Raw genomic sequence first — 25288 nt, forward strand, 5'->3', positions numbered from 1 at the left:
TCACTCAACACTAATGTTTGTATTATTATAAACACACCACTGGTAATGAAGGGCATAAGCTGAGTGGTTGATCTGTACATCAATGGGAAATACAATTTTTTGAGCACTTTTATAAACATTTATCATAAGTGGAGTTGGTGCTACATATACATCATGGAGAGAACAGGATCACAGTCTGGCTTAACATAAATCACAACTGATTATCATATGTTACAGACAACGGATATATATATATATATATATATATATATATATATATATATATATATATATATATATATATATATATATATATATATATATATATATATATATATATATATATATATATATATATATGTGAATACGAAATCTGTCTGTTTTTTTTTTTACCTGTCTGTGTTTCTGCCTGTCTATCATTCCACCGTATAGATAAATTAACCTGGACGGAAGGCCTGGGAGTCATATCCGGACAGAAATATTTACGGCATCTGCTTGTAAAAACATGTCTAATATTGGTGACTATCTTGATTATTTTAGTAAAATAATCAAGATAAAATCGTCCTGTGGAAGATCAATCTTTTAATATGCACTTGGGGAAACCAGAGGTCAGGAGTGAGAGTTACAGATACAAATACGGAAGAGATGTAAAGGGAAGTTCAGATTAAAAAGAAGAAGAGAAGGTAGAGGTGAGTTAGGTAAACAGTTTCCGAAGAAGACATAACGAGAAACTTGGGAATTATGAGCCCTCTTACACTAATTGACATGAGCATGGAAATGAGGGGGGATTAAGAGCTAACATTCGACCTTGCAAGACTTTTTAAGTATTGTTCTTGTCAGAACACACTCGCTACACAACCCACGAAAGTTTACACTCCAGAAGACACTCACGTCACAACACACACTCTACATCTTGATCAACAACACACACACTTCAACAATTGTACACATTCACAACACACAACAAAGCACATATACTCCACTATGCACATCACAACCTACACTGCGACACAAACACTCCACAACGCAGGCTTCCGCTCACCTAACACTGCGCACCACACAGTACCCGCTCACCTAACACTGCGCACCACACAGTACCCGCTCACCCAACACTGCGCACCACACAGTACCCGCTCACCCAACACTGCGCACCACACAGTACCCGCTCACCTAACACTGCGCACCACACAGTACCCGCTCACCCAACACTGCGCACCACACAGTACCCGCTCACCCAACACTGCGCACCACACAGTACCCGCTCACCTAACACTGCGCACCACACAGTACCCGCTCACCTAACACTGCGCACCACACAGTACCCGCTCACCCAACACTGCGCACCACACAGTACCCGCTCACCCAACACTGCGCACCACACAGTACCCGCTCACCTAACACTGCGCACCACACAGTACCCGCTCACCTAACACTGCGCACCACACAGTACCCGCTCACCCAACACTGCGCACCACACAGTACCCGCTCACCCAACACTGCGCACCACACAGTACCCGCTCACCTAACACTGCGCACCACACAGTACCCGCTCACCTAACACTGCGCACCACACAGTACCCGCTCACCTAACACTGCGCACCACACAGTACCCGCTCACCCAACACTGCGCACCACACAGTACCCGCTCACCCAACACTGCGCACCACACAGTACCCGCTCACCTAACACTGCGCACCACACAGTACCCGCTCACCTAACACTGCGCACCACACAGTACCCGCTCACCTAACACTGCGCACCACACAGTACCCGCTCACCCAACACTGCGCACCACACAGTACCTGCTCACCCAACACTGCGCACCTCACAGTACCCGCTCACCTAACACTGCGCACCACACAGTACCCGCTCACCTAACACTGCGCACCACACAGTATCCGCTCACCCAACACTGCGCACCACACAGTACCCGCTCACCTAACACTGCGCACCACACAGTACCCGCTCACCCAACACTGCGCACCTCACAGTACCCTACACAACATATGCTGAAATGAAATTGCCATATTATGCTGTGATATAAAAAGCAATGGCATATACATTGATTAACAATGATGCTAACGGATACGTATCGTCCGTGATCCTTGTTGCTTTGTCAATTTTCTATGAGAGAGAGAGAGAGAGAGAGAGAGAGAGAGAGAGAGAGAGAGAGAGAGAGAGAGAGAGAGAGAGAGAGAGAGAGAGAGAGAGAGAGAGAGAGAGAGAGAGAGAGTGTGTGTATTCATCTAGTTCACCTAGTTGTATCCACCTAGTTGCTCTAGCGGGGGTTGAGGTTTGGTTCTTTGGTCCCGCCTCTCAACTGTCAATCAACTGGTGTACAGATTCCCGAGCCTACTGGGCTCTATCATATCTACATTTAAAACTGTGTATGGAGTCAGCCTCCACCACTTCACTTCCTAATGCATTCCATCCGTTAACTACTCTGACACTGAAAAAGTTCCTTCTAACGTCTCTGTGGCTCATGTGGGTACTCAGTTTCCACCTGTGTCCCCTTGTTCGCGTCCCACCAGTGTTGAATAGTTTATCCTTGTTTACCCGGTCGATTCCTCTGAGGATTTTGTAGGTTGTGATCATGTCTCCCCTTACTCTTCTGTCTTCCAGTGTTGTAAGGTGCATTTCCTGCAGCCTTTCTTCGTAATTCATGTCTCTTAGTTCTGGGACTAGTCTAGTGGCATACCTTTGGACTTTTTCCAGCTTCGTCTTGTGCTTGACAAGATACGGGCTCCATGCTGGGGCCGCATACGCCAGGGTTGGTCTTACATATGTGGTGTACAAGATTCTGAATGATTCCTTACACAGGTTCCTGAAGGCTGTTCTGATGTTAGCCAGCCTCGCATATGCCGCAGACGTTATTCTTTTTATTTGGGCTTCAGGAGACAGGTTTGGTGTGATATCAACTCCTAGATCTTTCTCTCTGTCCGTTTCATGAAGTACTTCATCTCCTATTCTGTATCCTGTGTCTGGCCTATTGTTTCCACTGACTAGTTTCATTATTTTGCTTTACTCGGGTTGAACTTCAACAGCCATTTGTTGGACCATTCACTCAGTCTGTCTAGGTCATCTTGTAGCCTCTTACTGTGTGTGTGTGTGTGTGTGTGTGTGTGTGTGTGTGTGTGTGTGTGTGTGTGTGTGTGTGTGTGTGTGTGTGTGTGTGTGTGTGTGTGTACTCACCTAGTTGTACTCACCTAGTTGTGTTTGCGGGGGTTGAGCTCTGGCTCTTTGGTTTCGCCTCTCAACCGTCAATCAACAGGTGTACAGATTCCTGAGCCTATTGGGCTCTATCATATCTACACTTGAAACTGTGTATGGAGTCAGCCTCCACCACATCACTTCCTAATGCATTCCATTTGTCAACCACTCTGACACTAAAAAAGTTCTTTCTAATATCTCTGTGACTCATTTGGGCACTCAGTTTCCACCTGTGTCCCCTTGTGCGTGTGCCCCTTGTGTTAAATAGCCTGTCTTTATCTACCCTATCAATTCCCTTCAGAATCTTGAATGTGGTGATCATATCCCCCCTAACTCTTCTGTCTTCCAGCGAAGTGAGTTTAATTCCTGTAGTCTCTCCTCGTAGCTCATACCTCTCAGCTCGGGTACTAGTCTGGTGGCAAACCTTTGAACCTTGTGTGTGTGTGTGTGTGTGTGTACTCACCTAGTTGTACTCACCTAGTTGTGTTTGCGGGGGTTGAGCTCTGGCTCTTTGGTCCCGCCTCTCAACCGTCAATCAACAGGTGTACAGATTCCTGAGCCTACTGGGCTCTATCATATCTACAACAGATATGTGTGTGTGTGTGTGTGTGTGTGTGTGTGTGTGTGTGTGTGTGTGTGTGTGTGTGTGTGTGTGTGTGTGTGTGTGTGTGTGTGTGTACTCACCTAGTTGTGCTTGCGTGGGTTGAGGTTTGGCTCTTTGGTCCCGCCTCTCAACCGTCAATCAACTGGTGTACAGATTCCTGAGCCTACTGGGTTCTATCATATCTACATTTGAAACTGTGTATGGAGTCAGCCTCCACCACATCACTGCCTAATGCATTCCATTTATTAACTACTCTGACACTGAAAAAATTCTTTCTAACGTCTCTGTGGCTCATCTGGGTACTAAGTTTTCACCTGTGTCCCCTTATTCGTGTCCCACCCGTGCTGAAGAGTTTGTCTTTGTCCACCCTGTCAATTCTCCCGAGAATTTTGTAGGTGGTTATCATGTCTCCCCTTAGTCTTCTCTGTTCCTGGGACGTGAGGTTCAGCTCCTTACGACTTTACTTGTAGCTCATTCCTCTCAGTTCCGGGACAAGCCTGGTGGCATACCACTCAATCTTCTCTAACTTTGTCCTGTGCTTAACTAGGTATGGACTCAAGGCTGGAGCTGCATATTCCAGGATTGGTCTGACATAAGTGGTATACAGGGTCTTGAACGATTCCTTACACAAGATTCTAAAGGCAGTTCTTATGTTGGCCAACCTAGCATATGCCGCTGATGATATCCTTTTGATGTGGGCTTCTGGGGACAGGTTCGTTGTGATATCGACCCCCAGATCCTTCTCTCTATTTGACTCTTGCAGGATTTCACCTCCCATATGGTACTTTGCGTTCAGCCTCCTGCTCCCTTCGCCTAACTTCATTACTTTACACTTTCCTGAGTGAGTGTGTGTGTGTGTTTTAGTCAAGATCTATTTGTATACTTTCATTAAAGAAATCAATGTGATAAATAAGCAGTCTTAACTGAGCTATAATTTTCCGTTATAGAGTGCACAATTCAGCGATCTGAATGGCAGCGCTCTTACCCTATCAGCTTAACTTCTTTTGGACCATCTTGATTCTCGACTAATGCAACATAACTCTCCCCACATTCAGGGATAACATGCAACCAATATCTCATACAGAAGCAGTTTGATAAACACCAGTTTTCAATCAGGAAAAATACTGTGACCTTTGTCCCTTGTGTCTAATGTTCTCTCACGAATCCTGTCATAACTACAGGCTGCTGGGTCGACCACTCACAGAACCAGATTGCCGTTAGCACAACATGTGGATAGAATAAGGGAAACTGGCCAACCCTTTATTCGGAACATCACCAATCATACAGAGAGTCTCAGGCATATAATGAGAGTCGCAATAACACAATAACAGTGTTATTGCTCGCTGGCAGTACATGAACAAGTCTTCCAACCAGTCTTGCATTGGCTATTGATTCCGCCGTGCTTGCCGAGGCCAGGTGCAAGGTCTGGCTAAAGGATCCCTTCTTTCAAAACAGGAACTTTCAAAGACGAGCTTATTAGCGGATGGAATATGTTCAACAATGGGTTATTTATTGATGTGAAGCAGATACGAGAAAAATTGATAACAGGAAGCGTTGGATCTGAAGGTTGGTGACTCTTGATTACATATCGCCTGAGGTATTTAATCCGAGACCACAGTCCTACACCTGAACCAAGAGGATGGGGCTATTGCAACCAGCAATTAAAACAAAGAAACTGCTCTTTCATTCTCCTTGTCTACGGTGGTACATCTTTCTAATTATCAACGTCGGTCCTTAATTCAAGCAAACCCCCTTGACCCAGGTGGTGATGCTTTCTCTCCTTATCCCAGGTGGTGATGCTTTCTCTCCTTATCCCAGGTGGTGATGCTTTCTCTCCTTATCCCAGGTGGTGATGCTTTCTCTCCTTATCCCAGGTGGTGACGCTTTCTCTCCTTATCCCAGGTGGTGATGCTTTCTCTCCTTATCCCAGGTGGTGTTGCTTTCTCTCCTTATCCCAGGTGGTGATGCTTTCTCTCCTTATCCCAGGTGGTGATGCTTTCTCTCCTTATCCCAGGTGGTGATGCTTTCTCTCCTTATCCCAGGTGGTGATGCTTTCTCTCCTTATCCCAGGTGGTGTTGCTTTCTTTCCTTATCCCAGGTGGTGTTGCATTCTCTCCTTATCCCAGGTGGTGTTGCTTTCTCTCCTTATCCCAGGTGGTGTTGCTTTCTCTCCTTATCCCAGGTGGTGACGCTTTCCCCTTGTATTAACGCAAGAGTAACTTCCTTTCATTAATTTTTCACTTCTCTTTACCACCCCCTACAAAAGTTCCTCCTTCAAGAGGAAACGTTTCCTCTTCCTTTTCCTTTTCCTCAGGGATGAATTACTCCTCCCTGTTTACTAGCCGTTGCAGAAATAAACCACTTGATCACGTCAAAACAGGAAGTATGTTACCTGCAGGAGACGTTAAACACACTGGAAGTGGACAGCAGCTTCCATACAGACCGGCAGGCAGGCAGGCAGGCAGGCAGGCAGGCAGGAAGGCAGGCAGGCAGGCAGGCAGGCAGGCAGGCAGGCAGGCAGGCAGGCAGGCAGGCAGGCAGGCAGGCAGGCAGGAAGGCAGGCAGGCAGGCAGGCAGGCAGGCAGGCAGGCAGGAAGGCAGGCAGGCAGGCAGGCAGGCAGGCAGGCAGGCAGGCAGGCAGGCAGGCAGGCAGGCAGGCAGGCAGGCAGGAAGGCAGGCAGGAAGGAAGGCAGGCAGGCAGGCAGGCAGGCAGGTAGGCAGGCAGGCAGGCAGACTGGCAGGCAGGCAGGCAGGCAGGCAGGCAGGCAGGCAGGCAACAGTTTTCTCCTCCCGCTCATTGGTGTACAACATGTGTGACGGGGCGTAGTCTTGCTCAGGCGCGCTGCTTCATGTTACCTGCCACATCCTGGCTGTGTTGCAATTACATTAATGGGACAGATTTCGTACGTGGTAGGCAGGTTGGTGTTTCATGTTGCATAGGAAATGGAATAGACAACGTGAGGGAGAAAGAGAGAGAGAGAGAGAGAGAGAGAGAGAGAGAGAGAGAGAGAGAGAGAGAGAGAGAGAGAGAGAGAGAGAGAGAGAGAGAGAGAGAGAGAGAGAGAGAGAGAGAGAGAGAGAGAGAGAGAGAGAGAGAGAGAGAGCAATTAACTATCTCCAGCGTTATCCGAGCGTTATGAGTTCAATGCGTTAGTCAATGCCGTTGTTGAGTCTGTTCTTCGTCTCGATCACATCTGATGGTATGCTCTTGATGAATTATTGGAATGAATCTGCGATTTTGTTTGGAGATACTTTGATATGTATAGCGGACTACTTTACTACTCAGGCGACCTATCTTTATGTACTATGTACAGTCTACGTTGTATATAAGTCTTTGTGCAGGGGCAGAAGTTAACGGAAACGGGATAATTGAGCTGAATTGCAAGCACTCTAAAAGATGGTGCCCAAGACACAACGAAGTCGCCGATATCAAGAGAAGCCTCACCGTCATTTTCAAATGCCTCCTTCAGCTGCTGCAGACATCTGGCATCAGGTACCTGTGTAAAAATGTCGTCAACATACCTGCAGTATATGGCGGGTCTCAAGTCCATGTCAACTAAGACCCTCTGATCGACGGTACCCATGTAGAATTTCACAAACAGGACACCTAGGGGAGAACCCATGGCGACCCCATCTACTTGCTTCTTCATGTGCCCATCTGGGCTCAAGAAGGGTGCCTCTTTAGTGCAGGCTTGTAGTAGTTTCCTCTGTATGTTTTCTGGTATGAAGGAAGCATTTGAGCGGAATTCTGTGTTGAGTTTCACTTACGAGATGGAGAATAATGGGGAGCTGACCTTTCTGGATGTAACAGTCACGGAAAGGAACGGAAGCTTCCACACTGCAGTGTACACTAAAGAAACAAACATAGGAATGTGCCTCAAAGTCAATAGTGACTGCCCAGACAGGTACAAGAGGAGTGTTGTCAACGCTTACATTGACCGTTCTCTCAGCCACAGCTCAGGATGGAAGCAAGTCGATGAAGAACTCTGTAGGGTAAGGCAAGTCATAGTCAACAATGGCTTCTCTAACGGTTTTGTTGAAGACGTCATAAAAAGAAAAGTGAAACGTCATGCAACCTCTGAAGAATCAACCAACACAACACTTGTACCCCCTATTAGACTATTTTACAGGAACTTCTTTTCGACGGCTCATAAAACGGAGGAAAGCGTCCTGAAAGATATTGTTGATAGGAACGTTATCCCTACAGACATAAATCAGAAAATACAATTGCCAATTTACCATAAATTGGCAATTGTATTTTATGGTAAATTGGCAATTGTATTTTCTGATTTATATATATATATATATATATATATATATATATATATATATATATATATATATATATATATATATATATATATATATATATATATATATATATATATATATATATATATATATATATATATTAAATGTTTAAAATTGAGGTTCACACGAAAATCTGACAAAAATCGAAGGATTAAAAAACCTTTTAAACTTCCTATCTGCTCAGTGATGGATAAAACATAAGTTTTCCGAGCTCCCAAACTTTTACATATATATTCGAAAGACTATCATTTAAATAGCTCGTGTGAAGTATAAAATATTGTCATTTTATATTAACAGATTTGTTTTAATATAATATCTAAGGTATTTTATGTGTTAATATATATCATTATATATATATATATATATATATATATATATATATATATATATATATATATATATATATATATATATATATATATATATATTCATATATATATTCATATATATATATATATATATATATATATATATATATATATATATATATATATATATATATATATATATATATCACTTTGGGCATACGGATCCGCGAACCACAGACCACATAAACAGCAGTCCGCAGCTCTCCCTCGTAATTAAGCCACCAGCACCCTTAATAAGAAAGGATTCCAGAGACACCTATTTGCTGGGGGAAGAGGAAGACAAGTTGGGCAGAAGGGTGATAAGGGTGAGAGGAGGCAGAAGGTAGGAGAAGGGGGAAAGGAAAACCTAGAAGGGAGAGGGGGGGAAGGAATGATAGAGGGGAAGATTGGAATAGAGAAGGAAGAATGTAACTTCTTCACATTAGCAGAATGTTTTGTTGTCTAAGATTTAGCTGCTTAGAACGAAATGTCCACGTAGCACGGGATATGGTGAGCCCGTATTAGCAGAAGTTACTAATCATATAAACATGAGAGATCCGGTGAGGTGAGATATTACCCAATTCGATGTCGCCTGGAGCACAGGAGGGCTAGCTGGCTGTTGTTAGTTGGGTGAGTGTTTTATATCTAGTGCTTCAGCTATGTCAGATACTCCATTGTCGCCGTATCTGTCGATTATTTCAGTGTTGTTGGTCAGGATATCTCTGGCGATGGTCTGGTTGTGTGTAGAAACAATGAGTTCTCTGACAGAGCTTTGTTGTTTGTGCATAATAAGATGCCTTGAAATAGATATTGTCGTCTTGTCTATATATTGATATCATTGGAGCTTTTTTTGGCTTCTTACTCTTTTGGTCAGTGTGTCACGTTTCTGTGACGCACTGAAAGGTGTCACGTTTCTGTGACGCACTGAAAGGTGTCACGTTTCTGTGACGCACTGAAAGGTGTCACGTTTTGTCAGAAAGGTGTCACGTTTCTGGCGATTAAATGTTTCAGGACTCTTTCCTTCGTCTCATAAGACGATGAAGCTGGAACCTTTCTCAGCGTCCCCACAAGACTGAGGAACGAGTCCAGTAAAACATTACTTGACCAGATGGATGACAACTACCAACACTGACCAGAAGATACACCTCACCATGTACTTCAGGAGTGACACCTGTTCTTCGTTGTCTGCCTACATCCTTGCCTGTTTGTCTGTAGCCATGATCTCGGACGTAGGTTCGAATCCTCGTCACTGCCCTTGTGGATTTGTTCATGTCTGTCTGTCTATCTGTATCCTTGCCTCTTTGCAACCTTGCAAAACCTGTCTGACTAAGTGTATGTTTGTTTGTAAGTGTTGTTTGTTTCATGTCTCTCTCTCTCTCTCTCTCTCTCTCTCTCTCTCTCTCTCTCTCTCTCTCTCTCTCTCTCTCTCTCTCTCTCTCTCTCTCTCTCTCTCTCTCTCTCTCTCTCTCTCTCTCTCTCTCTCTCTCTCTCTCTCTCTCTCTCACTCTCTCTCTCTCTCTCTCTCTCTCCTCTCTCTCTCTCTCTCTCTCTCTCTCTCTCTCTCTCTCTCTCTCTCTCTCTCTCTCTCTCTCTCTCTCTCTCTCTCTCTCTCTCTCTCTCTCTCTCTCTCTCTCTCTCTCTCTCTCTCTCTCTCTCTCTCTCTCTCTCTCTCTCTCTCTCTCTCTCTCTCTCTCTCTCTCTCTCTCTCTCTCTCTCTCTCTCTCTCTCTCTCTCTCTCTCTCTCTCTCTCTCTCTCTCTCTCTCTCTCTCTCTCTCTCTCTCTCTCTCTCTCTCTCTCTCTCTCTCTCTCTCTCTCTCTCTCTCTCTCTCTCTCTCTCTCTCCCTCTCTCTCTCTCTCTCTCTCTCTAAGCATTTCTGAAAGAAATGAGTCCATCTTGAAAGCCAAAATGTGTCCAAGAGGAAATAAAGCGTAAAATAAACTGAGATAAGAAATTTAAATTGACAGGCAAGTCCATGCACTATACAAATTATGTAGGATTGCACTGACAAAGGCAGGAGAATATTACACGTTAAATCCAGCCAAGAGATCTCTCTAAAAACATGTATTGAATGTAAATATTAACGATATTATAGACTCCCTATTGGACAGCGACGATAAGTTAAAGTTATCTTAACGATAATGTACGATACAGTTACGATAAAGTTATCCATAAAGTCAATATTCACCTCTGTATTTACAATCAAAGGCGAAAAAATTTAAAAATTAATGTATTACACCTGAAATTTTGTTCTTACTGACAATCTCAACACCTGAAGAAGAAGATTAAGCAATTAATTCAACTTCAGTTTTGACAAAATTTACATGTAATTGTACCCATTCAGAGATATTGAAGATCACTCAGAAATCAACAGGATCAGGTCAAATAATATCAATATTATCAGAATAATTGACATAAATGTTATGGAACATATTCGATAAATTTATTGGGGAACACAATTTAATATCGAAACTCTATCCTGGTCATTAAAAATAAAAGATACCGTCTTCTGAAACCTAATATAACCCCTTTTTTAAGTACACATGGATAAACCATGACTCCAAAGCCTCTACAAATGTTATACATCTGAACTTGCAAATATGGTGGCACCATTTGACAATGTACCAACCAAAAAAACTTCTAACGTCAGGGCCAATAGTGTTGGAAACAGAGCAAGCCTGGAACCAAGACTGGTATAACAGAAATGGAACAAGTGGAACTAGACTGGTAAACCAATTGGATCAGCGCAACAAGTAGGGGGGCCCCTTAGGGTTCAACAAACCGAGTGGGGTCCCTCAGGATCCCTTTAACTTGTGGGGTCCCTCAGGATCTCCTTAACTTGTGGGGTCCCTCAGGATCCCCTTAACTTGTGGGGTCCCTCAGGATCCCCTTAACTTGTGGGGTCCCTCAGGATCCCCTTAACTTGTGGGGTCCCTCAGGATCCCCTTAACTTGTGAGGTCCATCAGAATCCCCTTAATTTGTGGGGTCCCTCGGGATCCCCTTAACTTGTGGGGCCCATCAGGATCCCCTTAATTTGTGGGGTCCCTCGGGATCCCCTTAACTTGTGGGGTCCATCAGAGTCCCCTTAACTTGTGGGGTCCATCAGGATCCCCTTAACTTGTGGGGTCCATCAGAATCCCCTTATCTTGTGGGGCCCATCAGGATCCCTTTAACTTGTGGGGTCCCTCAGGATCCCCTTAACTTGTGGGGTCCCTCTGAGTTCCACGTTATGAGTGGGGTCACTCAGAGGTCGGTGTTCGGTTCCATCCTTTTCACAACCCTTTCGAACGTCTCTTTCAAACGTCAGAACACTTCTCAAGATGAAACTATCTTGAATACATTCAAGACGCTTGCTTCTTGCTTCACGCTTCTTACTTCAAGCTTCTTGCTTCACGTTTTCTGTTTCTTGTCCTGAAAACGGAGGCGACTTGCATCAACGCTTCAAGTCTTCCTCTGAGTAGTGGTTTAGTGGGAATAAACTCTGACTTTGTTCCTGGTATTGTTTTTTCCCAGTGGTACGAAACAGAGTTGTAGGTCGAGGCTCTGTAATAATATAAGCCGCTGTAATTAAATTACGCCACTTGGCTTCTAGTGCCTTCAGGGAAGTGGGCAGATGTAATTCGTGCTGGTTACGTGACCTTAATATACCTTGGCCTGTAGATCTACTAGAATTATCTGGTACATTAAAATAGCTTGACCTGCACTAACGGCGTAGAGGGTCTTTATTGAGCTTGTAAATAGCTTGACCTGCAGGTCAAGCTATAGGGAGCCGATCGGCCGAGCGGACAGCACGCTGGACTTGTGATCCTGTGGTCCTGGGTTCGATCCCAGGCGCCGGCGAGAAACAATGGGCAGAGTTTCTTTCACCCTATGCCCCTGTTACCTAGCAGTAAAATAGGTACCTGGGTGTTAGTCAGCTGTCACGGGCTGCTTCCTGGGGGTGGAGGCCTGGTCGAAGACCGGGCCGCGGGGACACTAAAAAGCCCCGAAATCATCTCAAGATAACCTCAAGATAACCTGTATATGCATTCGAATTCCTCCCCCCAGCCAATAAATAGCCTGATATGCACTATCGGGTAGTTCGTTGCGTAGCGGTTGACGTGTTGAGTCACGCAGGCCTGCAATGACAGAGAACATATGACGTAAACCAAAAAGACGTCTCAGGTGTGACGCAGTCAGACGCACAACGTTCTTGCCCTTGTGAACTCGTTGCTGCATATTCCAGTTAACAGCGGCGATTTTTTTCATGCATTTTTAACTGTGATACTCAAGGATCAGTTTAATATTGATTTTCCTTTGCAGGTAAATTGGTTTGTATTTACCTAAATCTAAAAAAAAAAATGCATCTTAAGGTTTATAGAGTTAAATAATTGTATGCAGAAAAAATAATTCAACTGAATTATTTGTTTACACTGATTTATTTTATTTACACTGATTGATTTGAATTATTGTTTACACTGATTTTCTAGTCATGGAATGGAGCTCACTTTGCTAAGTTGTTGTAATGGTGTTATTAATGGTGTTATTTGTGTTCTGTGCTGTCTTTGGCTTATGCCTTCGTTGTTTTTGTCTGTCTCTTCTCTCTCTCTTGTTATCTGCCTTTATTTTTCTTTCCTTCTCTGTTGTTTCTCTCTCTCTCTTCTCTATATACCTGCTTGTCTGAATGATATAAACGAAGACACTTAATCTATAGGAGTTAGTGATTATTTATATGATAGTTACGGAAGTTACGATGTGTCTGGCTCTCGTTCTCTTTTGTGACTCTCTCTCTCTCTCTCTCTCTCTCTCTCTCTCTCTCTCTCTCTCTCTCTCTCTCTCTCTCTCTCTCTCTCTCTCTCTCTCTCTCTCTCTCTCTCTCTCTCTCTCTGTCTCTGTCTCTGTCTCTCTCTCTCTCTCTCTCTCTCTCTCTCTCTCTCTCTCTCTCTCTCTCTCTCTCTCTCTCTCTCTCTCTCTCTCTCTCTCTCTCTCTCTCTCTCTCTCTCTCTCTCTCTCTCTCTCTCTCTCTCTCTCTCTCTCTCTCTCTCTCTCTCTCTCTCTCTCTCTCTCTCTCTCTCTCTCTCTCTCTCTCTCAATGCCACGCATGGGTACTAATATGACCTGCGTGTCTGTCTCTACTTGCAGACAGTATTATGGGGGAGGTAGCGAGACCAAGGACTCCCCTCTTCAACAGCCGTCCCTACATCGTCGGGTACTCAGGTAAGACGGGTAGTTTGTGTGTTAATTCATGTATCGCATGACTGTTCAATGTGGGGAATTTTGTTTACAAGTTGGGTCGATGGGGGCTCAGTTCAGGTGCCCTGTGAGACTCGTCTAGTACCAGCTAATAAGCTTAATTTGGTGTTCCCAAATTCTTATTTTCCTATGATATCATGGTATCACTTTCCCCAGTTCCCCTTCCCCCCCTCTTTCTGTTACTCTCCGTTTCCAATTTGTTTGACAACTCCGCTCCCTGGACCCCCTCTGGTACAAGACAGTGTCACATATTTCTTGAGAATCTAATTTAACGTGTCGAAGACGGTCGGAGATGTTCCAAGCAGGACATTAGCTCCTTTGTGGACTACTGAAGACCTCTAGCTGTCCACCATGCAATTAGGAATATCTTGGACCGTCACAGATGACCCTTATACACTATTACCTATTTTAAAATTAAAGATTATCAAGTAAAGCCTAATGAATCCTTTTTTTTAAATTATCGCTCTCATTGGATTGTCGACTTGGCGGTGAACTGTGAAAAACTACCAAGGGATCTTCTTGAGGTTATCTTGAGATGATTTCGGGGCTTTTTTTAGTGTCCCCGCGGCCCGGTCCTCGACCAGGCCTCCAGGAAGCAGCCCGTGACAGCTGACTAACACCCAGGTACCTATTTTACTGCTAGGTAACAGGGGCATAGGGTGAAAGAAACTCTGCCCATTGTTTCTCGCCGGCGCCCGGGATCGAACCCGGGACCACAGGACCACAAGTCCAGCGTGCTGTCCGCTCGGCCGACCGGTTCCCGATAACTTAACTGGCTTAACGACATGTTGATCCAACCGCTGGAAGCATGAAGAGCCTCCCTCGCCCGGCAACTTCTGCAAGAAGCCCTTCAGCAGGAAACGAAGAGCGAAGGAGTCCGCGGTATTGGTCTCAACTTTGACTCTTAAAGCCGTGTTTAAGTTCAATCAGTCAGAGGTTCCTTCTGGCGTGAGGCCGATTTATCGCCCGAGCACACGTGTGTGTGTCGGGGCGGCTTGTGAGACACACATGAACTTCTTCACAAGTGTGTTCGTTCATCGTGAAGGAAGTTCTTTCTTTCATTCATTGCGAAGGAAGTTGTTTTTCGTACACAATGAAAGGTTCTATTATTGTGATGAACGGCAACCGTGCTATGGCGCCGTGTATATATATGTTTAATATGTCTGTTTATATATGTGTTCACCTAGTTATATCCACCTAGTTGTGCTTACGGGGGTTGAGCTCTGGCTCTTTGGTCCCGCCTCTCAACCGTCAATCAACAGGTGTACAGATTCCTGAGCCTACTGGGCTCTATCATATCTACATTTGAAACTGTGTATGGAGTCAGCCTCCACCACATCACTGTCTAATGCATTCCATTTGCTAACTAGTATGTGTTTGTGCCTGTGTGAGTCCAGCTTATTCATGTAAGCGACCACCGTGATAAGACATAGAGAGAGAGAGAGAGAGAGAGAGAGAGAGAGAGAGAGAGAGAGAGAGAGAGAGAGAGAGAGAGAGAGAGAGAGAGAGAGAGAGAGAGAGAGAGAGAGAGAGAGAGAGAGAGAGAGAGAGAGAGAGAGAGAGAGAGGGAGAGAGAGAGAGAGAGAGAGAGAGAGAGAGAGAGAGAGAGAGAGAGAGAGAGAGAGAGAGAGAGAGAGAGAGAGAGAGAGAGAGAGAGAGAGAGAGAGAGAGAGAGGGAGAGAGAGAGAGAGAGAGAGAGAGAGAGAGAGAGAGAGAGAGAGAGAGAGAGAGAGAGAGAGAGAGAGAGAGAGAGAGAGAGAGAGAGAGAGAGAGAGAGAGAGAGGGAGAGAGAGAGAGAGAGAGAGAGAGAGAGAGAGAGAGAGAGAGAGAGAGAGAGAGAGAGAGAGAGAGAGAGAGAGAGAGAGAGAGAGAGAGAGAGAGAGAGAGAGAGAGATAGAGCTTTGATACAGCATCCCTGTATTACCCGGCCCTTGACAGGAGGTGATCCGTTCACCCATTGTTAAATCCCGCTTGTTTACCACTAAACTTCAGATCACAAACAACTATAACAAGATCCTCTTGTAAATGGTAGCCGCGGCCAATTCAAGTCCATCATACCTTCCTGGGAAACTTTGGCAATCAGAGTGCAACGGTTAGCTTGTTATTAGTTGAATGCTGTTGACAGAAAGGCTGACAGGGAACTACTTATCATCCTTAACTAATCCTTGAAGAGTGAGGACGGTATGGCGGAAGAGGGGTGAGGGGGGGGGGGTGAGGTATAGACAGAGGTCAGAGGTTCTGGGGTGTTGGATCTGGATTGGATGACAGCTTTCAATGGATTGGATGACAGCTTTCAATGGATTGGATGACAGCTTTCAATGGATTGGATGACAGGCTTCCGACTGAGCTGTTTCATACTATTTGTGCACTTGTAACTATTAACTTTACCTCCACTACTTCACTTCCTAGTGTATTCCACTTGATCACGACCCTGATAATGAGAAGAATGCGTATAATAGTTATTCATATGTGTTCTTTTTTCATCTGTCAGATTCTTCGTGTTGTATCCATGCTAAATAGTATATTTTTCTTGTCCCTGTCTATTCCCTCTGATAATTTTGTATATGGTAATCATATCTCTGCTGATATTGTCCTTCAGTGACGTGAGGTGTAGTTCTTTTAGTCTTTCCTCGTAACTCATTCCACTGACCTCCAGTCAGAGTCTCGAGCTCACAGTAAATTATATAGTAAATGAAAATATTGTAATTTATTCGTGAAAATATGGCGACTTTTTTCTCATAATTAAGTATTGAGTGACTTGCTTTTTCCAATTATAAATATCCAAAGTAATTGCCAAACAATACCCCAATTACGCGAACAATTGCCAACTAAATGGACCGCAATTTAATTCTAATTAGTCTGGTTGTAATTACACAATACTGACCTGATGAGTTGTGGACTTCTGCTACTGTGATATAATGTAACGTATACCATTATCGTCTCATTTGACTACGAATATTAAACAGAACGATTTGACGTTTCAAATCGACTTTTCGTATAATATGACAGTGCAAACTAGTTAAGAATTAACCATGCTAGTTCCTGACGGTTTCAAGCACTAACAGTTTCAAGTACTAACAGTTTCAAGTACTAACAGTTTCAAGTACTAACAGTTTCAAGTACTAACAGTTTCAAGCACTAACAGTTTCAAGTACTAACAGTTTCAAGTACTAACAGTTTCAAGTACTAACAGTTTCAAGTACTAACAGTTTCAAGCACTAACAGTTTCAAGTACTAACAGTTTCAAGTACTAACAGTTTCAAGTACTAACAGTTTCAAGTACTAACAGTTTCAAGTACTAACAGTTTCAAGTACTAACAGTTTCAAGTACTAACAGTTTCAAGTACTAACAGTTTTAAGTACTAACAGTTTCAAGTACTAACAGTTTCAAGTACTAACAGTTTTAAGTACTAACAGTTTCAAGCACTAACAGTTTCAAGTACTAACAGTTTCAAGTACTAACAGTTTCAAGTACATGTCTGAGAAGAAGGTCTCGACATTCGAAGAAGTCAGCAGTAACCCGCGTTCTCAATCCACCTGACCTTTGACCTAATTGCCTGTTGGCACACCATCAATTAATCCGACCATTCACTGCAACACCACCAAATGAAGATCCTAATCAACACATCTGTCCTTCGTCTGGAGTCAAACCCGTAATCCCAAGATTAATGCTATTCAGGCCAATTTTTTCAACTTGGTCGACGATGCGGCTGTCAGAAGTGACTATATGTGGCAGGTTTAACGGAGATTATAACCTCACTTCAAGTGCAATATGAGGAAAGTCTCACGAGCTTATGAACCTAGACAAACAAGTGACAGTATTCACAAAGATGTAGGAACTTAAGGCCTTCAAAACAAGTGATTATGTTCGCTAGGATTCAGGAACTTATAACATTAAAAACAAGTGAATACACACACACACACACACACACACACACACACACACACACACACACACACACACACACACACACACACACACACACACACACACACACACACACACACACACACACACACAACGTAAACAACCGATGGCTAGAAAGGCGGGATCCAAGAGTCAATGCTCGATCCTGCAAACACAAATAGGTGACTACAAATAGGTGAGAACACACACACATTCACACACACGTGGGGACCTGATAGCTGAGTGGACAGCGATCTGGACCCGTAATCCTAGGGTCCGGGTTCGATCCCCAGTGATGGCAGAAACGAAATGAGTAGAGTTTCTTTCACCCTGATGCTCCTGTTACATTACAGTAAATAATTAACGGGGGAGTTAGAAATCCGTTAAGGGCTGCTTCCTGGGTGTGTGTGTGTGTGTGTGTGTGTGTGTGTGTGTGTGTGTGTGTGTGTGTGTGTGTGTGTGTGTGTGTGTGTGTGTGTGTGTGTGTGTGTGTGTGTGTGTGTGTGTGTGTGTGTGTGTGTGTGTGTGTATGTGTGTGTGTGTGTGTGTGTGTGTGTGTGTGTGTGTGTGTGTGTGTGAAAAATTGTTAGTAGTGACTAGTAACAGTTGATTGATTAACAGTTGAGAGACGGGCCGAGAGAGCAAAGCTCAATCCCTGCAAGCACAACTAGATGAATACAACTAGGTGAATACACACACACTCATACAGCGACCCAGACTGTAACACAGCTTTGTCCCTGCAGGTTACATCCCGGGCCTGATGTTCCGGTATGGTATGACCTTCGGGAAGGCTGCCGAGGAGAGCATTAGCCTGTACATCCGTCAGCAGGCCGATCGCCGCAGCAGAGAGGAGGTGAGGCACAGCTAAGGTAGGTGAGACATAGTGGAGGTGAGACATGTCTAAGGTAGGTGAGACATAGCTGAGGTAGGTGAGAGATAGTGGAGGTGAGACATGTCTAAGGTAGGTGAGACATAGCTGAGGTAGGTGAGAGATAGTGGAGGTGAGACATGTCTAAGGTAGGTGGGACACAGCTGAGGTAAGTGAGACACAGCTGAGGTAGGTGAGACATAGTGGAGGTGAGACATGTCTAAGGTAGGTGAGACATAGCTGAGGTAGGTGAGAGATAGTGGAGGTGAGACATGTCTAAGGTAGGTGAGACATAGCTGAGGTAGGTGAGAGATAGTGGAGGTGTGACATGTCTAAGGTAGGTGAGACATAGCTGAGGTAGGTGAGAGATAGTGGAGGTGAGACATGTCCAAGGTAGGTGAGACACAGCTAAGGTAGGTGAGAGATAGTGGAGGTGAGACATGTCTAAGGTAGGTGGGACACAGCTGAGGTAAGTGAGACACAGCTGAGGTAGGTGAGACACAGCTGAGGTAAGTGAGACACAGCTGAGGTAGATAAGACACAGATGAGATAGATGAGACACATATGAGGAAGATAAGAGACATATAGGACACACTGAGAGGTAAATTGGGAACAGCTGAGACAAGAGAGGCTCTCAGCTGGTACAGGCGGGGGTCGAGCTGAGGTGAGTTACATCTAGATGAACCAGGTATGATTCAACTGAGATACTGAAGGTCTTTCTCTCACACAGAGAGAAAGTCTCACTTTTCTCTCACAACGAGAGAAAGTCTCATGACCCCAGGTACCTGTGTATATACACTGACTTCTTCCGTGGCCCCCACACACGTGACCCCAGCTCCGTGGTCCACCCCACACACGTGACCCCAGCCCCGTGGTCCACCCCACACACGTGCCCCAGCCCCGTGGTGCACCCCACACATGTGACCCCAGCCCCGTGGTCCAGCCCCACACACGTGACTTACAGCAAGAGTCAATTTTCATGGTGTTCTCTGTATTTGTTGAGCAGGTGAGGAGGTCGAGGTCGCTGCCAAGACTAAAGGCCAAGAGAACGGACTCACAAGTCATAGAAGAGTTCTACAACAAGTACGGTCTTGGTGAGTAACTCACATCTCTTTAACGAGTGAGTATGAGTGAGTAAGTCAGACCTATTCAACGAGTAAGTCAGTATAAGTGAGTAAGTCAGACCTATTCAACGAATAAGTCAGTATAAGTGAGTAAGTCAGACCTATTCAACGAATAAGTCAGTATAAGTGAGTAAGTCAGACCTATTCAACGAGTAAGTCAGTATAAGTGAGTAAGTCAGACCTATTCAACGAGTAAGTCAGTATAAGTGAGTAAGTCAGACCTATTCAACGAATAAGTCAGTATAAGTGAGTAAGTCAGACCTATTCAACGAATAAGTCAGTATAAGTGAGTAAGTCAGACCTATTCAACGAGTAAGTATAAATGAGTAAGTCAGACCTATTCAATGAGTAAGTCAGTATAAGTGAGTAAGTCAGACCTATTCAACGAGTAAGTCAGTATAAGTGAGTAAGTCAGACCTATTCAACAAGTCAGTATGAGTGAGTAAGTCAGACCTATTCAACAAGTCAGTATGAGTGAGTAAGTCAGACCTATTCAACGAGTATGGATTAAATGAGTTTCACAAGGACAGAAATAAACACCAATTAAAACTGTGGTTGCAGAGGCGTAACCAAGCAGCAGCTGGAGCCCATGCCCAGCGAGTATACTTAAGGCCACAAGGAAATCATAGAAATATTGATATATTAATCAGTAAAATCATTCGAGCAGATGGGAATCGACCCACAGCGTCCTGGGGGTAACCCCGCCGGACGCGCGCCTTAACCCCCTGTACCACAATGTGATATGAAGATTATATACAACCTGGGATCTCCCCCGGATGCACTATATAGGAGTCTGAAGCCACCAAGCTGGTATAGTCAACCCAAGTTTGATATATAACCCGAATATACACTTTTCTTATACTTATAGGGGTTAACATATGGGTGAGTACACTCGTATATAGCTCCTTCCACTGTAGGGGAAGTGGGAATAGTGTCTCCACGGAAAGTCTCAGGAGATATTAGGTCATATAATAAATTACATAATATATTAATACCATGGAATATATATATAATATATTGGAATAGCACGGAACACACACTTCAAAGGCGTGGGGTGAGAGGATCACACAATATGTGACAGATTTTTTCCCCCACAAATGCTAGGAAGCAGTCGTCAAGACTGCCAGGCTCAAAAGAAATGAATTGCATTTGATTATCTAATATTGAAACAAGCATTTCAGGCAAGAGTACCTCGAAGTGAGAAGAGAAGCGGGAAGAAATTCTGACGAACAAGATAGCAGGTACAGCCAGAGAAATAAACCACCCTGGCTCATCTATAACCACATCCTTCAAAATAAAGTAAAAGCCCGGGAGAGGAAACTAAAGATGGAGAGAGAGGACACATTTGCCGTCCCCCATGACACAGTGGTAAACCACTCGCCATGCGCTTCGGGAGCGCTTTGGCCAGTGTTCGTATCCTGGTCGGGGAAGAGTGACTAGGCCCCAATCCTTAACTGTAGCCTCTGTTCACCCAGCAGTGAATGGGTACCAAGTTGTTAAACGATGTGGCGGGTCGTATTCCGGGGGAAAAAATAGGATTAAGGACCTCCCCGAAACGCAAGGCGTGCTGGTGGCTGTACAAGGACTGTAAAAACTCTTGTATATATATATATATATATATATATATATATATATATATATATATATATATATATATATATATATATATATATATATATATATATATATAACAAAAAGAATGACATGGAAGTATGTGAGGAATTGAACAGAAGATTTTAAGAAATATTCACAATAGAGCCGCGGGATGTTCCAGAAGTGAGAGGGGATGCATTAGATGATATTGAGATTATAAGAGATGAAGTAAGGAGGTTATTCACAATTTTAAATGTAAATACGATTAGACAAACGAGCGAATAGTCCTCAAGCCTCCAGACACATCACGGTAAGTACACCTAGGTGAGCACATGTGCAGGTCTGCTGAACTTTGTGTTGTGCGGATGGCCAGGAAAAAAAAAGTAATTACGGAAACTAAATAATGTATTGCTGACGCTGTTCAAAGTTTTATTCATTTGCATTTAAACTGAGAAAGGCATTTGTGGCCGGATAAAATATACGGCGAACAAGCGTGTCATTGGTTTCTATGCCACGCTTTTTTTAGCTTCGGGTTTAACACGTATTCAATTCTAGATCAATCAAGGCCATTACAATATGAGCTGGATAACCAGTGAGTATACTTCAACCTTAAATCTAATCTTCAATACTAAACTATACTCTCAGTGTACACTCACCGAGAAGCGGCATACACCTTTTCCTGTATTACTAACCGTGTCCGTCACAATGTGTTCTCATACGCTTCTATTGAATCTTTTTCTCACTTTCGGAAACATTTCTATTACCAGATGAAATACGCACACCGCGACTCCTCTGGCCACTTTGGTTGTGATGTATAAGCTTATTTGCGTCAAGTGTAGCGTAAACTAATATAAACATTGACATCGCCCATTACTGGCGGACTGGCACGTCGGGAACAACAACATGAAAGGTGAGAAGAGTGAAGATCGTGAATAAACGAGAAGAATAATGATCGCTATAATAAAGAAGTGACAACAAAAACAAGAATGCTCCACATTCAGTTAGTGAAATACGGAAAAAGCGAGCATCACACTACACGAAACTTGAATATTGAAGGTTATTGAGGAAACCAAGGTGACAATGAGGGGAGGTGACAATGAGGGGAGGTGACAATGAGGGGGGAAGGTGACAATAGAGGGGAGGGTAGGTAGAGAGGTGACGGTCGGTGAGGTGATGTTCCTGGAATCTTGACAAGGGGACATAACTAGCTGACCACACACGTTCAAAGGGGATGCTTGACAAACCCCCTCAAAGGCTGCCTAGTCAAGCGGGCGGTGAGTCGCACATCAGACTGCGAGCAGCGGCGTCTAACAGCACAGCTGACCCGACCAGGTCACTGAGACATTGATCTGCGGATCTTCTCATCTGTGGGAGTTTTATCTGGCGGAAACTCATCTGCGAGAGACATCTTTCGGAGACTGGAAAGTTGAGAAACAATGCTTGCTGATTAGCAGGATTCGAACAACTACTAGGCCAGGGACTACCAGGAAGGGACTACCAGAAAGGGACTACTAGGCCTGAGAGACTACTAGGCCTGAGAGACTACTAGGCCAGGGACTACCAGGAAGGGACTACTGGACCAGAAAAACCATCACTCCGCCACTAGCACTCAACATGATGACATCATGAACATGAAGCTTCTCTCTGGATAAGGCCATCAGCATGAACATGATCCTAACTACGGCTATGAACATGAACATACACATGGACAGGACTGAGAACATGAGAGTGAAGATGACCTCATATGCGGAAGATGAGAATATAAAAGAACTCGTCAGAAGCTTCACTAACTACCGCTCCGCATGTAAGCATCACCCCAATGTTAACACGAGGAAAAAGCCACAGAAATAAAAGGTGGAAGCACACAATGGTCTCGTGTTTCCCAGACCAGAGTTCGAGCCCTCAGTGATCCAAGTGACTGGAATGAGAGAACATAAAAAAATTAATATGCAAATGAGCAAGAGGCAAGCTATGACACTGGAGTCATTAGTGTCAATATGTGTTATATCCTCTCATTAAGCCCCAATGGTTAATTGATTACAGGCTCCAATTAAAATGGTAAGACATCAAACAGGATATTTAATTATTATTAAAAAAATATTGTTAACGTATTTCCTTTTTCCAATCAAAAATTTAGATATTTACTTGAAAATTCTTCCTTGAAAAATGATCAGAAAAGAAATATGGTTAGTTATTTTTCATTATTATTAATTCATTGAGAGGTGAAGCAGGATCTGGCTGACGATGGGGAGGGGGTGTAGGGAAGAGAGTTTGGACTTACCTAGTTGTTCTTGAGGGGGTTGAGCTCTGGCTCTTTGGTCCCGCCTCTCAACTGTCAATCAACTGGTGTACAGATTCTTGATCCTACTGGGCTCTATAAAATCAACATTTGAAACCATGTATGGATGATGGCGTCTGCCTCCACCACATCACTGCCTAAGACATCGTCGTCTTTATGTGTGTGCGTGTGTACTCACCTATTTGTGCCTCCAGGGTCAAGCATTAGCTCCTTGATGATTAAACAGCCGACGGTCTGCCTGGCCGTCGATTGTTTAATCAATGCCGCCTATCAGACTTCCCTATCATATCTACTCTTAAAATTATGAATAGAGTTTGTCTCATTAATTTCGCGTCATCCGCTAACATCGACATATAAGACTCAACTCCTGTAGATGTGTCATTAACGTATAGTGGAACTAGAAGTGGTCCCAACAGCGCTCCTTCAGGTACTCTACTTGATACCTTTTGCCAGTCCGACTTCTCGCCCCCTGACTGTTACTCTCTGCCTCCTACCTGTTACTCTCTGCCTCCTGCCTGTTACTCTCTGCCTCCTACCTGTTACTCTCTGCCCCCTGACTGTTACTCTCTGCCTCCTACCTGTTACTCTCTGCCTCCTGCCTGTTACTCTCTGCCTCCTACCTGTTACTCTCTGCCTCCTGCCTGTTACTCTCTGCCTCCTGCCTGTTACTCTCTGCCTCCTACCTGTTACTCTCTGCCTCCTGCCTGTTACTCTCTGCCTCCTGCCTGTTACTCTCTGCCTCCTGCCTGTTACTCTCTGCCTCCTGCCTGTTACTCTCTGCCTCCTGCCTGTTACTCTCTGCCTCCTGCCTGTTACTCTCTGCCTCCTGCCTGATACTCTCTGCCTCCTGCCTGTTACTCTCTGCCTCCTGCCTGTTAGGCAATTCCTTTCCCACGTTTAGGACTTTTCCCTTTACTCACACCTTCATCTCAAGTTTGTACAGTTATCTTTTGTGAGGTGCTGTGTCAAGGGCTTTTTGTCAGTCCAGAAATATACAATCTGCCCATCCTTCCCTGTCCTGTATTATACTTGCTACTCTATCATAGAACTCCATTAGGGTCGTTAGGCGTGATTTCCCTTCCCTGAACACTTGTTGGTGTTCATTTACATACCTGATCCCGTCTAAGTGTGTAACTAGTCTTAACCTCATTATTCTTTCAAGTGCTTTGCAGGGGGTACTTGTTAGGGATATTGGTCTGTAGTTAAGTGCCTCTTCTCTGACTCCTTTCTTAAAAATTGGTACAACATTTTACTTCTTCCAGCAAATGGGCAACTCCCTTCATAAGTGACTCATTAAAGATCTTTGCTAAAGGCACGCTGAGAGTGTGTCTGTGTGAGCATGTGTGTGTGTATGTGTGTGTTTGGGTGCGTGTGTATGTGTGTGTGTGTGTATATGAGTGTGTCTGTGTTAACTATTTGATACATGTACCTGCAGGATCAAGCTGTTAGACCCTGTCTTTCTTACCGTCAGATGACTAATATACTGACTCCCGGCCCTATAGTCATTATCATATCTACTACATATATTTATCTCATAGAAATCTAACATTTAATCATATAGTTCAACAAATAAAAATCGTCTATAAAAATTGGTGGGGATTTTTTTTAATGCTTACCAAAACTCAGAATATCTTCCAGGTTCTCAAAGCTACTTTAATCAACATTATCAAAGAAACTTCGCAAACTAAAATAAAAATAAAAAAAAAAAACACTCTGATTCCCATCATATTTACAAGCCTTGTGATCATTACACATTCATTCCTGTAGTTGAATCAAAGTGTTTATGTGAACTAACGAGATATGTATAATGTATA

The 25288-nt window shown here is 44.0% G+C and overlaps 1 protein-coding gene across 1 annotated transcript in view; it reads left to right on the plus strand.

Moving 5' to 3' along the window:
• The window catches only part of LOC138369122 (sperm-associated microtubule inner protein 5-like), a 50730-nt gene that overhangs the window by 18457 nt on the left and 6985 nt on the right, over nucleotides 1-25288 (plus strand). Inside the window, exons 2-4 of the mRNA XM_069332063.1 lie at nucleotides 13573-13647; nucleotides 18334-18443; nucleotides 19465-19552. Of these exons, the coding sequence (XP_069188164.1) occupies nucleotides 13581-13647; nucleotides 18334-18443; nucleotides 19465-19552 (265 nt within the window). The 5' untranslated portion in view covers nucleotides 13573-13580. The remainder of the gene's footprint in view (nucleotides 1-13572; nucleotides 13648-18333; nucleotides 18444-19464; nucleotides 19553-25288) is intronic.

This window comes from Procambarus clarkii, chromosome 27 (genome assembly GCF_040958095.1).
Source record: "Procambarus clarkii isolate CNS0578487 chromosome 27, FALCON_Pclarkii_2.0, whole genome shotgun sequence".
Lineage (NCBI taxonomy): Eukaryota > Metazoa > Arthropoda > Malacostraca > Decapoda > Cambaridae > Procambarus > Procambarus clarkii.